The 15891-nt window shown below is 41.2% G+C and overlaps 1 protein-coding gene across 7 annotated transcripts in view; it reads left to right on the forward strand.

The window, feature by feature from the left end:
• The window catches only part of PTPRC (protein tyrosine phosphatase receptor type C), a 153314-nt gene that overhangs the window by 65670 nt on the left and 71753 nt on the right, over positions 1-15891 (forward strand). For all 7 annotated transcript variants that reach the window (XM_060396233.1, XM_042229306.1, XM_042229308.1 and 4 more), the window contains 7 exons: positions 588-617; positions 2717-2926; positions 4482-4625; positions 5731-5874; positions 8970-9089; positions 11174-11332; positions 13065-13273. In XM_060396233.1, coding sequence (XP_060252216.1) covers positions 588-617; positions 2717-2926; positions 4482-4625; positions 5731-5874; positions 8970-9089; positions 11174-11332; positions 13065-13273 — 1016 coding nt within the window. The remainder of the gene's footprint in view (positions 1-587; positions 618-2716; positions 2927-4481; positions 4626-5730; positions 5875-8969; positions 9090-11173; positions 11333-13064; positions 13274-15891) is intronic.

Genomic DNA, 15891 nt, shown 5'->3' on the forward strand with positions numbered 1-15891 from the left:
CAGGGGCTGTAGCCCACCAGGCTCCTGCATCCATGGAATTTTCCAGGCCAGAGTACTGGAATGGGTTGCCATTTCCTTCTCCCGGGGATCTTCCTGACCCAGGGATCGAACCTGGGTCTCCTGCATTGCCGGCAGACGCTTTACCCTCTGAGCCACCAGGGAGACATTCTTTGCAGAGATGCAAACTGAACTCTCTAGGGTTATAAATATATAAACCTCTTTTGAGATTAATCAGGGGGATAAAGACTTTAAAAATGCCTCTTGCTGCTTGAGTAGTCAGCCACATCACCATTCCATAATCAGATGTGTGTCAAAGTCTTAATATTGTATTATCACAATTGGGCTTATTAGGTAAATTCATGAAAATGTTTTATGGGGCTAGCTCCTTGGTTTACAACCTTTGAGATTCTGAGATACAAACATGGGACTAGGCACTGCAAACTCTGGCTTTTCTGTTAAATCTAATTTGGTAGATTCTACAGTTTATGAAGATGAAACATTGTAAACCACCCTTCCCCAAAATGACTAAGGTCAGAGATATCCTAAAAGTTGATTTTAATCATCTGCATTCTCTTTTTTTCTTTCAGCTCCTACTAGTACAGCTAAGCCATCATGTGGTAAGTTTGTCTACCTAGAGGCAACGTATATCACTTTAATGATTTTATTCTTTATTTCAAGTTTCCAAGACCCCTGCTCCCCCACCCCAGCAAAATAAACTCAGTGGCTCTAATTTCTAACCAATGATTATCTCCAGCTCTTAAGAGCCAGAGTCCTTCAGGGTGAGAAATTTGATGTCATGTTCAGACCTGGATTTGAGGACCTGGATCAATCATTACTAGCTAAACAACTCTGGGTGGAGCCACTTACTCTTACTTTGGGTGTTTAAAGTGGGGTGACAGCAAGCTTGCTTGGGGGTTGGGGGAGGATTCTGTGTAGTGATAAATGTGGAATGTGAATAGCACCTTCAAGGCTAATCAAGAAGAAAAATCTCCCCTGTCTCTCTGTCTCGCTAGGGTTCTCCTCAAAGCAGATGCTTGAAAACAGTTTGTATCTGTCCCCCCATCTTCTTCCTCTGTTCTCAGTGAAAGCAGAGTCCTTCTTCACAACCTGGGCTCATGCACTCCACGTATTTCTAAATCTCACCGCCGGAGTCCCTGCTTTCAGTAGCTCTTCACATTCAGTGCAAACACCAGCCTTCATATGTTTGCTTAACTGATTTGATCCTTCCTGATCAGATTCCTCTTGCATTATTGCTTTTTTACTCTTTTCACTTAAGTAACACGGAAATACTCATTGTTGTGTTTCTTAACCTTTTATTTTGTTTTAGAGTCCAGCTGATTGTGATAGTCTCAGGTGGACAGCAAGGGGATCCAGCCGTCCATATACATGTATCCATTCTCCCCCAAACTCTCCCCCATCCAGGCTGCCACATAACATTGAGCAGCGTTCCCTGCACTGTATAGTCGGCCCTCGCTGGTTATCCGTTTTGAATATAGCAGTGTGTCCCTGTCCATCCCAAACTCCCTACCTATCCCTTCCCCCGATCCTTTCCCCTATAAATTTGTTCTCTAGAGATTGAGCTAGAGATTGTCTTACCGAGTGAAGTAAGTTAGACAGAGAAAGGGAGATACCATATGGTATCCCTTATATTTGGAATCTGAAAAGAAGTGATACAAATGAATTTATTTACAAAATAGGAACAGACCGACAGACGTAGAGGGATGCTTGTAGGTTTCTGAGCACAAGTTTCTTCCTGCCTCTGTGCTCACCCAGGTTCTTTCCCTACACTTGGAATTCCATGCCATCCTTGCCCACCCCCTGCTCCCCAGTCACTTTTTCTATGTCTTGCTCCTATTTTAAACTGCAAACTGAGTCGTGTGCCCTGGAGAGCCTCTCCAGGTCCTCCACTTCTTTATTCCCGTGTTGTTTTGTGCATCATCTTGTTTCGGCGTTTTTCCTGTCTTCTCCAGCCCATTCCTGTGCCCATCTCCACGTTAGAGACCCTGCAGTGGAACATTTGTATTCCTGTTGTTTGGGACAGTGTTTTAAAACAAGTGCGTCATAATTTTTGTTGCACTAAAAAATGAGTGAATACATCAGCGTGTACTGAGAAGGTGTTTTTGTGAGTCAGTGGCATCTGTTCGAATGAAGGGGAGAGTGTGAGATGACACTCGAGAAGGCTTGAGGAGGAGCTGTTGTTCCTGACTTTACATAAGCAGAGGCATGGTGAGGCCTCTGCTCTCTAATTAGTGTTCAGGAGAAAGAGATAATCAAGTTCTGCAGTTTAGAAAGCAAGGGAAATGAGAGAGCTGGAATAAGAAATTTGTCCTCTATGTCGCTCTTTTTTGCGTAAATTCAACCACTTTTGAGACCCTGCTAGTGACAGGTTTTGCACAAGGATCTGAGTTTATGGTGATGGTCAAAATCGATTTTGCTCTTATGGAATTTACAGTCCAGTTGGGAAGACACATGAGTCCAGTAATCATCCAAGTACAGACTCCTGAGCTGGGGTCTTTGATGGGGCAGCGATCTAAAGACAATCACGAAGGAGTAACCCGGAGGCGCTGATGTGTTCCTTCTCCATTTTATGTTCCTGGGGCTATTTTTGTTGATGTTTGGATATTTTAAAAAATATATGTTAAGGGGTTTGTAGTTAATGTAGGTTTGTTTGTTCTGAAAAATCGAAGATAATCCTGGCTGTCTTATTTTCTTTCAGCGGACAAATACAGGGGTGTGTCTGTGGACTACACTTGGGACGAGAACAATGACACATTTACCGCAACGCTCGATGTTAAGGGAAAGGAATGTGAACCTCCTGGATGTGAAAAGCAGCACCGTGGCCTGCCTGCATGTGGAGCTAAGGCTATCAATATATCACACCCTTCATGTGAGCCTCCGCTGGCATATCGCTTAGAGGTACCACCAGGTAAATGCCAGGTGCTTTCTATTTGTGTGTTTACAACAACAGCGCGGTTTTGTGTGTGGATTGTCGGGAGGCGGTGGGAGGGGACGCTGGTGGCGAGGGGGGTGCGGGGGCTGTGGGGTGGGATTGGGGGGCGGGGGGTGGGGGGTGGGGATTGGGGTGGGGGGTGGGGGCGGGGCATGCCGCTCTCCTGCCCCAGTGAAAGTGGTGACCTGGGAGGAGCCTTCTGTCTTCATCCCTTACTCGCCTCCCTGCACCTCTTTTACTGCGCGGTTTGTGTCGACCAGATATAATCTACTCCTCTGAGCGATTATTCACGAGCTTCTTTTCTCTCCTCAACTGAATTCAAGTCATTTAATATATATATATATATTTATACATTATATGTATATACATATGTGCATACATTATACGTATATACACATCAATACACATATGTATATATTAATTGATGTATTAATTAATTGCAAGTGTATCTAGAATAAAGGTTCCCCAGGTGGCTCAGTGGTGAAAGAACCTATCCGCTGCTGCAGCAGCCATGGGTTCAGTCCCTGGGTCAGGAAGATCCCCTGGGGGAGGGCATGGCAGCCCACTCCAGTATCCTTGCCTGGAGAATCCCATGGATGGAGGAGCCTGGCGGGCTACTGTCCATGGGGTCGCAAAGAGTCGGACACGACTGAGCGCGCATGTGCATGTCTAGAATATCTTGGGGGAAGGATACAAAGTCAAAAATTTGATGTTTGTGGGGGAAAAAAAGTACTTTTGCAAAAAAAAATTAAAAAGGAGAGTTATAGTCACATTAGGGGGATCCAGCTGGTTTTGGTGCCTCCGTGACTGCTGGGAAAGAGAAGGGGCTAAGGTACTATGAGGACTTCAGGGGCACAACCTTCACTAAATGTGTTTTCAAAACGAGACTTGGGAGCTGTGTAAGTTTCTTAAGCCTCTTACGTCTTTTATTAATCCAAGATCATTGATTTACTTATTAACATTTATGTAGGCTAAACGTCTGATGCTTTTGGAGAAGAAAACTTAGCCTACTCATTTTTAAAAAATATTACTGAAATAAATGATCAAATAAAAACAAAATGACAATTTTTTAAAAATGCATCACCCAGAGGGAATCTCACACGCTCTGTGTAGTGACCAGTCAATGGAAATAATCAAAGCGTAAAGGAAAAACTGAAAATATAAGTGAGAATACAAAATGAGGCCAGTTTTTAAAAATGTGCAAAAGATGCAATTTTATCTAGATTTTTGCTTGGGTTCTGCTTTTTAAAAGTAGTGTAAATTTTAAATGAATTAGCATTACATATATTGGTAGCATTTCATTTAGAATTTATGCTACTTTTAAGAAATAGAACCCAAACAAAAATCTAAAAAAAAAAAAAAGAATAACAGCTTAAGAAATGCAAAACCCTGAGAATTATTCAACTTTTCAAAAGTAATCTAAATTCTTGCCAGATTCTGCATCATGAATATAATTTGAATAACTGTCACTGAGCATACGGCACACATTATGGAATATTAATCATCCATTTTTGTATCTTTATTCTGACAGATCCTAATCAGTTTGAGCTGATAGACTGTGTGGAACCTAAAGAAGCAGATACTTCCCTTTGTTTACGTTGGCAAAATGAAGATTTTCCCTATAATGGACCATTCAAGTGTTATGAAAATAAAATTGAATACAAATTTAAGTGTGGTAAGAATTTAACATTGATCAGAGGAGGTTTCCTTTTTTTTCTTTCTATAGTGGGAAGTTTCTCTAAATATTATCTAATGGTTCCTTCCTCCCTCCTTTCATCCACTCTCTTTCAGTCTCTCTCCCTCTCTCTCTTGCACAGTCCATGATACGTTTGGAATTGAACACTTGTATTCTTTATACCACTCAAACTCATAAAAGGGACACATACTTCACTGGAAGAATAACTTTTGAAATAGCAGTATCATTTTTATTTATAAGAATTTTCTTGGCAACAGTTACTCAGGAGGCATTGCTGAAGAGATTATCAGAGAAGAGTTTAAAAAGTTAAGATGCTCATTCTCTTAGCATGAGTGGGAAAGCAAGCGATTTCATGTGATTCCATGAGTTCCTTTTTCAGCCTTCCATCAACAACACTCATAAAAAACTGCCAGAAGACTTTTACAGAGGAAAATAGGAAAAGAAAAATCAGAGCTGCAAGGGATATGAGCTGGTGTTCATGGAAGGGGGGACACTCGAGATAGAATTTCTTTTTAATAATTAATGATCTAATACCTTTTAATTTCTCTTCATTTGAGGTTATTGGGATGAAATCTCCCTCCCTTGGCATAAAGCCACCTGCTAGGCCGTATTTGGCAAGACACACAGACGAAAATACACACTCTCACAGAGGGTGGAGTGCGGGACTAGCTATAGACATCATGTTTCAGGGAAGATATGCAGCTTGGACACGAGCAGGATGAGGAAAGCAAGAGCAGACGTATGACGGACTGACGACACAGCCATGGTCTCAGATATCTGCGAGATAAAGGCTAACTCAAATGCAGTCTCAGCTCTGAACAGAGAGCGATGAGCTAACACCTCATTTCCTCAGTTAAATTAGAGACACTCTCAAGTTGAGTTCTACTTACCAGTGTTTTCTTTAACAATGAGTGTAGCGAAATCACACATTATTGCAGCAGATCTCTGGATCTTCTACTTATTGTTTTGACTATTTGCATAGGTTTTTAATCGAATAGACATTAGCTATAGACATAAAACCAAAGTGAAATTTAAGTGTGATATATTACATTCATATACTCATATGCGATACTTATTTTTTTAGATGGCCATTTTCAAAATGAAAGTAAAGACACATTTAAAGTGAGCGACCTTCAACCCAGAACTAATTATACTTGTAGTTCACAAGTATTCTATAATCAATGGCTTCTTACTAGCCAGAATAAAACTATTGAAACGGATTTTGAAGGTGAGTATATTGCTTACATTTGTATGTTAAATTTCTTTTCTTTTTATAGTCTTGTGATTCTTTCAAAATCATAGAAAAAGATATTATGAATTTGGAGAAGGGGTTTCACAGAAAGGAGTTGTGTCCATTTTAAAGTGAGAATTTAGAAATAAATGACAGAGAATCCAAACCTCCATGAAGTTTTTGCAAACTGTAGGCTGCTGTGAGGTCCAGGTGGAAACAAGACTGTGAGGTAAGTGACATGCTTGTTCGCACAATCCCCATTGCATCTCCTCGTTCCTGTAGCAGCCTCCTCCTTTTGGTGTCTCCTGCCTCTTCTGGGCCACTTTCAAATCCTGCCTCTCACAGGAGTAAGGTCAGCACAGAAGCTAATGAGAAGCAGTGATAAAGCGAATTGTTGATAGCAAAATAATAGTTGTTACTACTGAGAAGCCAGCAACATAAATACTAACAGGATTATTATAACTAGTAGCAATTGAAAAATAAAATTCTGGAAAATAACAGCATCTGGAGGATGGCAGGGAGAAGGAATCGAAAAGTGCTAAAACTTCAGTCATATTTAGTGGAAGTAGAGAGATTAGTAGAAATAAAGCCTCTCGATGAAGGTGAAATGGAGAATGGAAAAGCTGACTTAAGACTAAAATCAAAAAAAAAAAAAAGAAAGAAAAAAAAAAAAGACTAAAATCATGGTATCTGTTCCCATCACTTCATGGCAAATAGATGGGGAAAAAATGGAAACAGTGACACACTTTATTTTCCTGGGCTCCAAAATCACTTCAGATAATGACTGCAGCCATGAAATCAAAAGATGCTTGATCCTTGGAAGAAAAGCTATAATGAATGAGCCGAGACAGTGAAAAAGCAGAGACATCACTTTGCTGACAAAGGTCAATATAGTCGAAGGGATGGTTTTCCCAGGAGTCATGTACAGATGTGAGAGCTGGACCATAAAGAAGACTGAACACCAAAGAATTAATACTTTCGAACTGTGGAGAAGACTCTTGAGAGTCCCTTGGACTGCAAGGAAATCCAACCAGTCAGTTCTAAAGGAAATCAACCCTGAATATTCATTGGAAGGACTGATGCTGAAGCTGAAGCTCTAATACCTTGGTCATCTGATGGGAAGAGCTGACTCAATGAAATAAACCCTGATGCTGGGAAAGATTAAAGGCAGGAGGAGAAGGGGATGACAGAGGATGAGATGGTTGGATGGCGTCACTGACTTGAGGGACATGAGTTTGAGCAAGCTCCAGGAGAGTGTGAAGGACAGAGAAATCTCGCGTGCTGCCGTCCAAAGAGTTGAACACAACTGAGTGACTAGACAACCAAGACGCTCCAGTTGACGTCAGAAATTTACTAGGAAAATATGGTAATTGTGAGGCAGTTTATGAACAACCACTAAAATGTGAAGGACAGATGAATAGATGCCGTTGTGTATGATCAGTAGAAGAAAGTTATGGAATAAAAGATGTTCTACATGTTAAAGGAGGAAAAGGAGAAAGGAGGAGGAGCGGGAGGAGGATGAGGAGGAGAAGAAGAAAAATGGGGAGGAGGAGGGGAAGGAAGAGGAAGAACGTGGCGGGGAGGGAGAGAGAAAAGGCCGAGTAGCGAACAGTAGGTGAAAGAGCAGAAATGTCAAAGCATATCGAAAGCTGGACTTCCCGCCTAGCTCAGTTGGTGAAGAATCCGCCTGCAGTGCAGGAGACCTGGGTTCGATTCCTGGGTTGGGAAGATCTCCTGGAGAAGGGAAAGGCAACCCACTCCAGTGTTCTGGGGAAATCCTGGGAAATCCCATGGCCAAAGGTGCCTGGCGGGCTGCAGTCCATGGGGTCGCCAGAGTCGGACGCGATTTAGCGACTAAACAAACCGCCGTATCAAAAGTTAGTATAAATAAAACGGTTTAAATTTACCTTTAGAAGCAAAGGCATTCAGACTCAAATCAAGTAAAGACATATTTGAGGGGAATTTGTACCTTAAGTAAGATCAAATGATAATTTATGGGAACTTTTATCACTTAGCTTCTGTTAAATGAAATCAGTGGAGAGTGCTTGGAAAAGAACAACAACAACAACAAAACAAAACAAAACAAAAATGTTAGAAAGGAGACAGTAACAAAGCCTGGAGTACAGATTATTGAAAGAAGAAACAAGCAAAAATATCAGGAATTTACTAATCAGTTTGAAGGCTTGGTTTGAAAAGAATAATAAAATAGACCTCTAGCAAAACAACCTTTCCCCATGCATTAACAAAAGGACATTAAAAATACAGCAGAAATTTCACAGATTATAAAGAATCTTGTACCCAATATGAAAAGTGAGGTAAAATGGATAATTTTCTAGAACATACGAATTATGAGCACTTGCCTAGGGGAAAAGTTAGAAAATTAGACTTAAAATTACAGTCTAATACCTCTTCACTCACTTCACACTCCCTGACTGCTTACCTCACCTACCCTTTAAAAAAGAAAAACCAGAAAGGTAAGCTTACAGTTTCTGTCCTATCCAAACTACCCCACAGTATAGAAAACATGTAAATCTATCAACTCACTTTGATTATTGTTAGGGTTTGGAATAGGCTTAGGGATACCGTTATGCGGATACCAAACATGCGCAAAGATGAGGCCACTGTAAGCCGGTCTCTTCCGTGCACGTAGGTACTGAATAGTAAATGAATGACTAACCAAGGCAATCCTCTAGTACATTATAAAACATATAGTTACAAAAGAAGATATACAGAAGTGTTATATGCTCAGTTGTGTCCGACTCTTTACAACTTAATGGGCTGTAAACTGCTAAGCGCCTCTATCCGTGAGATTCTCCAGGCAAGAATACTGCAGTGGGTTGCCATTCCCTTCTCCAGGGGATCTTCGCAACCCAAGGACTGAACCCAGGCCTGCTGCATTGCAGGCAGATTCTTTACTTTCTGAGCCAAATGATCCCTAAAGAAAATGTAACAAGAGCAGGTATCTTTCTTACAATTTCATCTTTGATTCATAATCAAATTATGACTATTAACAATGCATGCTAGTAATATGAAAAATGGTTTCTCTATGTCTTGTTTTTTTTTCATATTTTATCTTCTTATTCTCTCAACAGAACCAAAACCACCTCAGAATATTATTTGTTCTGCTAAAAGTGCAACTGAAGGAAAGATTACCTGGACACCACCTCAAAATTATTTTGATAGATTTTCTCTTTGCTATTGGATTACTTCAGGTAATTTGTAGAAAATTTAATTCCATATCAGGAAAGATAAATCTAAAATTGGAAAACACTAGATATATGGAGGGAGCAAGTGAGCCACAGAGCTTTCTACACAGCAACCGTGATGGGCATCCTGTATGTCCTGATTTTAAGAATTGCCTCCACTTACCATGGACTCCCCAGCCTCTGAGATGACCGAAGCTCAAAACATCCCCAATATTGCTTGTCCTTCTTACTTATAATCGTTACACTCTAAAGCCTAGAGAAAGAAAATCTCTGGACGATAATACTCAGCTGTCTTCCACATATTATGTAAGTGAGCTGCACTGGCTTGAACTCATTGTTCTGGATGACAAACAAATCACTTTCATAGCTTGATCCAACTGGCACCCACACAAAATTGGGTAAATAAAAATGAACATATTCCCATTTAGTCATGGAGGGCACTTTACCGGCCAGTGGAATCTTAGAACGTAGTTCTAGTTAGCATGAAACTTCTGCAGAAGTACAGGCAGTCCAAAACACGTGCTATGATGAATCCAACCACTGGACTCGCCCTTCCTTTGGAGGGACTATTTAAGAGAACAGACCTCTCTTGGATGATGCGAGGTATCTAAAATGCCTGTAGAACACAGTGGGGACTGTGGACCATCTCAGAATAGACTCTGCCCTTGGGATAGCCCTCTTGACAGCCCTTGCCCTGTAGTTTAAAGTAGTTTTGAGCTGAACATCTCACAGAGTTCCATCTCTTTAGTGGGTAGGTGAAGTTTTCAGATTTCAAGAGGCAGAAAGCCATTACTCTTCAGTGTGTTATTGCATATTTTGATAACATGTGCCTTTCGCTGGTTGAATCATAATAATCAAATTCCTAAAGCAAAGCTCCATCCACATGTAGTTTTCCAGTTAGCATAAGAGGACTCAAATGCTATGGAGAAGAAATGTTTGCCATGTATTTGAGCTTATGGTACTTTGAAAAGTTATGTCTATGAGAAAAGGAAAGTGGAAATTATAGGAAGATAAAACTGCAGGACAGTCGGATAGTCTGCCTCGCTGGACCCCTCTCCTGTGAGCTCTCTTTGCTTGGTTTCTGTGTGAGCACATTGGTTTTCTTTTCTCTTTTCTGAATCTCCTTCTCACTTTCCCTTGCTGTATTCCTCACTTTTTATATTCTCTCTCCACTATGGAGTTTTTTTCAATGCCAGAGTATATGGAGGGAATTTATGGAACAATGTTTATTGTTCCTTTGCATTTGATACAGTTTTTAAAAGCATTTGAATAATCGGCTTAGAAGGAGGTAATGCATTGGTTATTGTGGTCAGACAAGTCCTTGTTTATTTTTTGTAACGAGTGCAGATCCTTCTTATTCAGTGCTATCCAAATTTATGACTGCCCTGTGATAATCCTTGAACAGAATGGATGGGGAGGGATGGGCAGGGAGGGATACAACCTCAGGCTTTGTGTGCCCTTTTCTCAGAAACTGGGTTGGTATCTGGCTGAATCCAGCCTCCACGGTGGCTCACGCACTGACTCTGCTCAAAGGGTTCTTTGGAACCAGCTCACCCGCAGTCCCCTGTCTCTTGCGGCCTCCAGACTCCGCTGCTTTCTCTCATTGTCTCAATTCCTGTAGTGCTCAGAGGAGCAGGACGTGGAGACGGAGTTATCGGTGATCAAATGGATTCTGTATCTGAAGTCCATAACAGTAGCTCATACCAAAGTTCAAAGTTTGGAGGTTATCAGGAAAAGCTTCACTAAAGTATTGGAAAAAAGACTTTCATAATATCCGCCGTGGGCTGTGCTTTCTCAGAAAGAAAATAGACCATCTTCACTGATATGCTTGGACTCATTTATTAATATCTTATGTACCAAATTAACTATGAAACCATTAGTTTGGAATATTTGAGTTTATTTGGAGTAATTACATTCATTCAGTACATTTGCTGATAGCTGTATGTACTTCTAGGCACAGACAATATTTTTGTATTTCAGTCACTCAGTTTGGAGTGGGCTCAGGATGATTTAATGGTACAGGCCAAGTTAAATATGTGGTAATCCTGACTTTTGATGACTTAATAAATGTTTCTGTTTTTCCTTCTGAGGTAAACCAAATTGCACCACTCTGGATACAAACCAAAGTGAAAGAGATTTGCACCATTTGACACCTTTCACAGACTATGAGGTGCTGTTACAAGCCTGCGTCACAGGAAAAATAGTTCGCAGTGGAGATGTGACCTGTAAATTTAAGACAAATGCAACAAGTAAGTTAGGAAGTTCAATGCTTTTTTCTATGGATGGCGAAAAGCAAAATCTAAACCGTCTAAACAGCAAGTTCACATTTATTCTTCATTTGGGAAGCACGTTGACTTGGCACATTTGTTAATATCTAGGGTTTTTAAGAATTAAAAAAACAACAATTTAAAAGCTCTCATTTGAGCTTTTCTCTGTGTCCTTTAGGTGTAATCACAGAATTGTAAGAATGAAACCTGAGAACCTATGAGCTGGTACAGTGTGTAAGAGTTCAGGCAATTAAGTACCTAACCAACTTAGAGAAAAATGAATTATCTATTGTTTCCTTTATTGTCTGGAAATTTCAACTGCTATCAGATACCTGAGAATACCACACTCACAAACCTTTCACTTGCTGACTTTCACCCGCATGACAAGCACTTCTTAAACCGTAGTGCCTTGCCAGCATTTTCTTCTCATTGCAGTGAACTGCGTACTGTTTTAAGTCCCGTTTTACATTCATTCGGCTCTTGCCACCAATGGGAGGCATCACAGATTCCAGGTGCAAAGCTCCATCCATCTCTGGGGTGACTGTGAACTCCCTGAGGGTCAGGACAGGAGAAACAGCCCTATACAGATCAGCAGCCAGGGCTCCAGAGACCCTCCCTGGGGCTAGGCTCACGGAGGACAGGTGTTCTACTCGGGGCTGGGTATAAAATGCTCCTAATGTCATTTAAGTTCATGCTTCAAAAATCCAAGTCCTCAAACTTTACACTTTGGTTATTTTCCTGAATTCCTATGCTATCACAGACACAAAGACGATTTGTTGCTGATGAAGAATTCAGCCAGGTATCTCCAGGGTCATGTAAGTGCTTCCAAAAGGAGGGCCTGAGCTGTCTGTAGGTCTTCGATGTTTCCCCATCACCATCTCTTCCCTCCCTGCCCCTTCTCTTCATTTCCTCTGTTTTCTACTTCTACACATTCTCTGTGACAAAACTAGATAGCGTGTTAAAAAGCAGAGACATCAGTTTGCCAGCAAAGGTCCATATGGTCAAAGCTGTGTTTTTCCAGTAGTTGTGTACAGCTATGAGGATTGTACCATAAAGAGGGCTGAGTGCCAAACAACTGATACTTTCAATCTGTGGTGCTAGAGAAGACTCTTGAGAGTCCCTTGGACCTCAAGGAGATCCAACCAGTCCATCCTAAAGGAAATCAATCCTGAATATTCATTGGAAGGACTGATGCTGAAGGTGAAGCTCCAATAATTTGGCCACAAGATGTGAAGAGCCACCTCACTGGAAAAGGCCCTGATTCTGGGACGCATGGAGAGCAGGAGGAGAAGGGGGTGACAGGGGGTGAGATGGTTGGACGGTATCATCAACTCAATGACATGAGTTTAAGCAAACTCCAGGAGACAGTGAAGGACAGAAAGTCTGAGGTGCTGTAGTCTTTGGGGTTGCAAAACGCTGGACACAACTGAGTGACTGAAGAATAAGAACAGCATGCTCTCTTTGGGAGAATCGCAAACATCTCAGAGCTTCAAGTACAGCTTATGTGCTAATATTCATTGAAAGATGTGTAATTTATTTTCAGATGTTTTCTTAAACAGCTTTTTAATGTACATTATCTCCTAATTTCCCCATCCCCAAATAAGCACTTAGAATGGTTTATATTGTTCACATATATTATTCAGTAATTTAAATATTCATTTAACAAATGGTTAAAGTAACCACTGTTTTTTTTTTTTTTTTTTCATTTTGATAGAGCCAAGCAAGGTCAATAATCTAAATGCTTCACGGACGAAAGAAAATAGTATAGAAGTGAACTGTAAACCTCCCGACCAGGTTAATGGCCCCAAAGGGATTTATCATTTGGAAGTGAGAATTGGAACTACCTCGGTTAAAAATTATTCAAAATCAGAATGCAGATTCTTGTTAGAAAATCTCAACTATTTAACAGAATATACTTTTTTGGTAAGATTACAATTTCTATAGTCACTCCAGAGCTGATATGTATTATCGTTATTATTCTGCAGTGCTTAATACTAGGACTAGTGCTCACACAAGCTTGAGAAGCTCTGATGTCTAAAGGAATCACACTTTATAAGTCTTAAAACTTTGACTCCATACTTTTCATCTACAGTACTAAATATAGGGATTTATGGCAGATATTTGGTTGGAATATTTTTGACCTTCAGCATGACTACTTATGGTTAAATTATTATTCCTATGTCAAGAAACACAGGGCACAAATTGTTATTATTTATTAATGATAATTATTGGTTATTACTTTGCCACATCTTTTGTTCTTCTTGGCTTTGTGTCTTTACTAATGTGATCTTTCTTTAATTACAAATATTTTTTTACAGGTACATTGAGGTTAGAAAATAGGAAAAAAATGTAAGGAAACAGCAATGTACGCAGAGTTTAAAAGCTCACCCATAAGCTCACTGTCTACTGACCATGTTCTGTGTATGTGTTTCTCAAATGGGAGGGCTCAGTCTTTCCTTCTTGCTGTAGGAGAAAGCCTCAGCTCATTCAGTCCATTCTGCCTCCTATGTTTCTTCCCTGTAAGAAATACAGAGAATTTCCAAAGAAAACTGAAGACCTGAAAGACTCCTGACACTTTTGGTCACCCACGTCTAGCAGCTATCTGAGACGACTGGTGGGCGCCCCATAATTTAATTCAATTTTGACACCATCTACCCAGAGAAAGTGTCCTATTCCACAAGGGAGGGGTCAGTCCCATGAGACTGGCCCCGCCCCACTTCCGAAAGACAGCTGAGAGATCCCCATCACTTCTGCTTGATTGGGCTCCACGTCGGGGACTCCCATCACCCCTTCCTTGAGTTTGATTAATTTACTAAGGCAGCTCACATAACTCAGGCAAATACTTAAAGGCGGTGAGAAAGGATTCAGGTAAACAGCCAGCTGAAGAGATACGTAGGGGAGGTCTGGGAGGGTCTGAGTGCGGGAACCTCTGTCCCCATGGAGTTGGGGATGTGTCTCTCTCCTGATGTGAATGTGCTCCCCAGTCTGGAAGCTCTCTGAACCCTGTACTCATGGGAATTTCTGGAGGCTGTATCACAGACGTGATCAGTCATTAACTCCGTTTTCCACTCTTCTCACTTCTCACAAGAATGGGGGGTGGTGCTGAAAATCCCAAGACTGATTCTGGCTTGGTCTTGGCAGTCCTCCTGCGGGAGCCATCTGGGAACCCACTCATTGGTACTTCAGTGGAAGAAAAGACTGTTGCTCCCGGTGGCTCAGTGAGAAAGAATCTGCCTGCAATGTGGGAGACCTGGGTTTGATTCCTGGGTCTGGAAGATTCCCTGGAGGAGGAAATGGCAACTCACTCCAGGATTCTTGCCTGGAGAATCCATGGACAGAGGAGCCTGGCAGGCTACAGTCCATGGGGTCACAAAGTGTTGGCCACGACTGAATGACTGAGCATGCACACAGGAAATTAAGAAGCTTTTAGGAGCTCTGTGTCAGAACTGGATATATTTCTCATTATCTCACCACTCCCATGATAAAAGCACACAGTTTGATAAACTGCATGTTTCAAAAATCACTGTATCATGAACATTTTCCATATTAAATATTCTGCTACTAATTTCTAATGGTTGCACAAGGTTCTGTCTTATGGCTTGATTGCATTCTACTCACCGTAACTGGTCTCTGTTAAAAGCAACAATAAGTAAACACTCTTATTGGAAAATAACAGTATCTTTGAATATGTCTTTTACTGTCTCTGAATAAATTCCTGAAAAAGAATGTATTGGGCCAAAAGGAAGTTACATATAATTTAAGATTTTTTAAAAATTAACCCATTGGAGTATAGTTGCTTTACAATGTTTTGTTAGTTTCTTGCTGTACGGCTAAGTGAATCAGTCATACGTGTATACATATCCCCTGTTTTGGATTTCCTTCCCATTTAGGTCGCCACAGAGCGCTGAGGAGAGGTCTCTGTGCCGGGCAGCAGGCTCTCACTAGCTGTCTATTCTATACACAGTATCAACAGTGTCTCTCTGTCTCTCCTAATCTCCCAAATCATCTCACATCCTCTTTCCCCTTTGGTAACCACGTCTGTTTGCTACGTCTGTCTCTATTTCCGCTTTGCAAATAAGTTCATCTCCACCGTTTTTCCAAGTTCAGCATACACAGGCGATGTTTGTCTTTCTCTTTCTGACTTACTTCACTCTGTGTGGCAATCCAGGTCCATGCACGTCTCTGCACACGGCACCGTTGAGTTCCTTTGTATGGCTGAGTGAAACTCCACTGCACACATGTCCCTCGTCTTCTCTGTCCGTTCCTCTGCTGGTGGATACTTAAGTTGCTTCCATGTCTTGGCTATTGTAAACGGTGCTGCGCTGAACATCGCCGTTCGTGCACCTTTTCAGACCATGTCTTTCTCTGGGTTTATGCCTGGGAGTGGGGTTGCTGTGCCGTGTGATAGCTCTAATTTTAGCTTTTTAAGGAACCTCCGTGCTATTCTCCACAGTGACTGCACCAGTTCACATTTCTACCCACAGCATAGGAGGGTTTGAATGAGTGCACTTTTTTTTATTTTCCCAAACAAATGCATTGTT

This window comes from Ovis aries, chromosome 12 (assembly GCF_016772045.2).
Source record: "Ovis aries strain OAR_USU_Benz2616 breed Rambouillet chromosome 12, ARS-UI_Ramb_v3.0, whole genome shotgun sequence".
Lineage (NCBI taxonomy): Eukaryota > Metazoa > Chordata > Mammalia > Artiodactyla > Bovidae > Ovis > Ovis aries.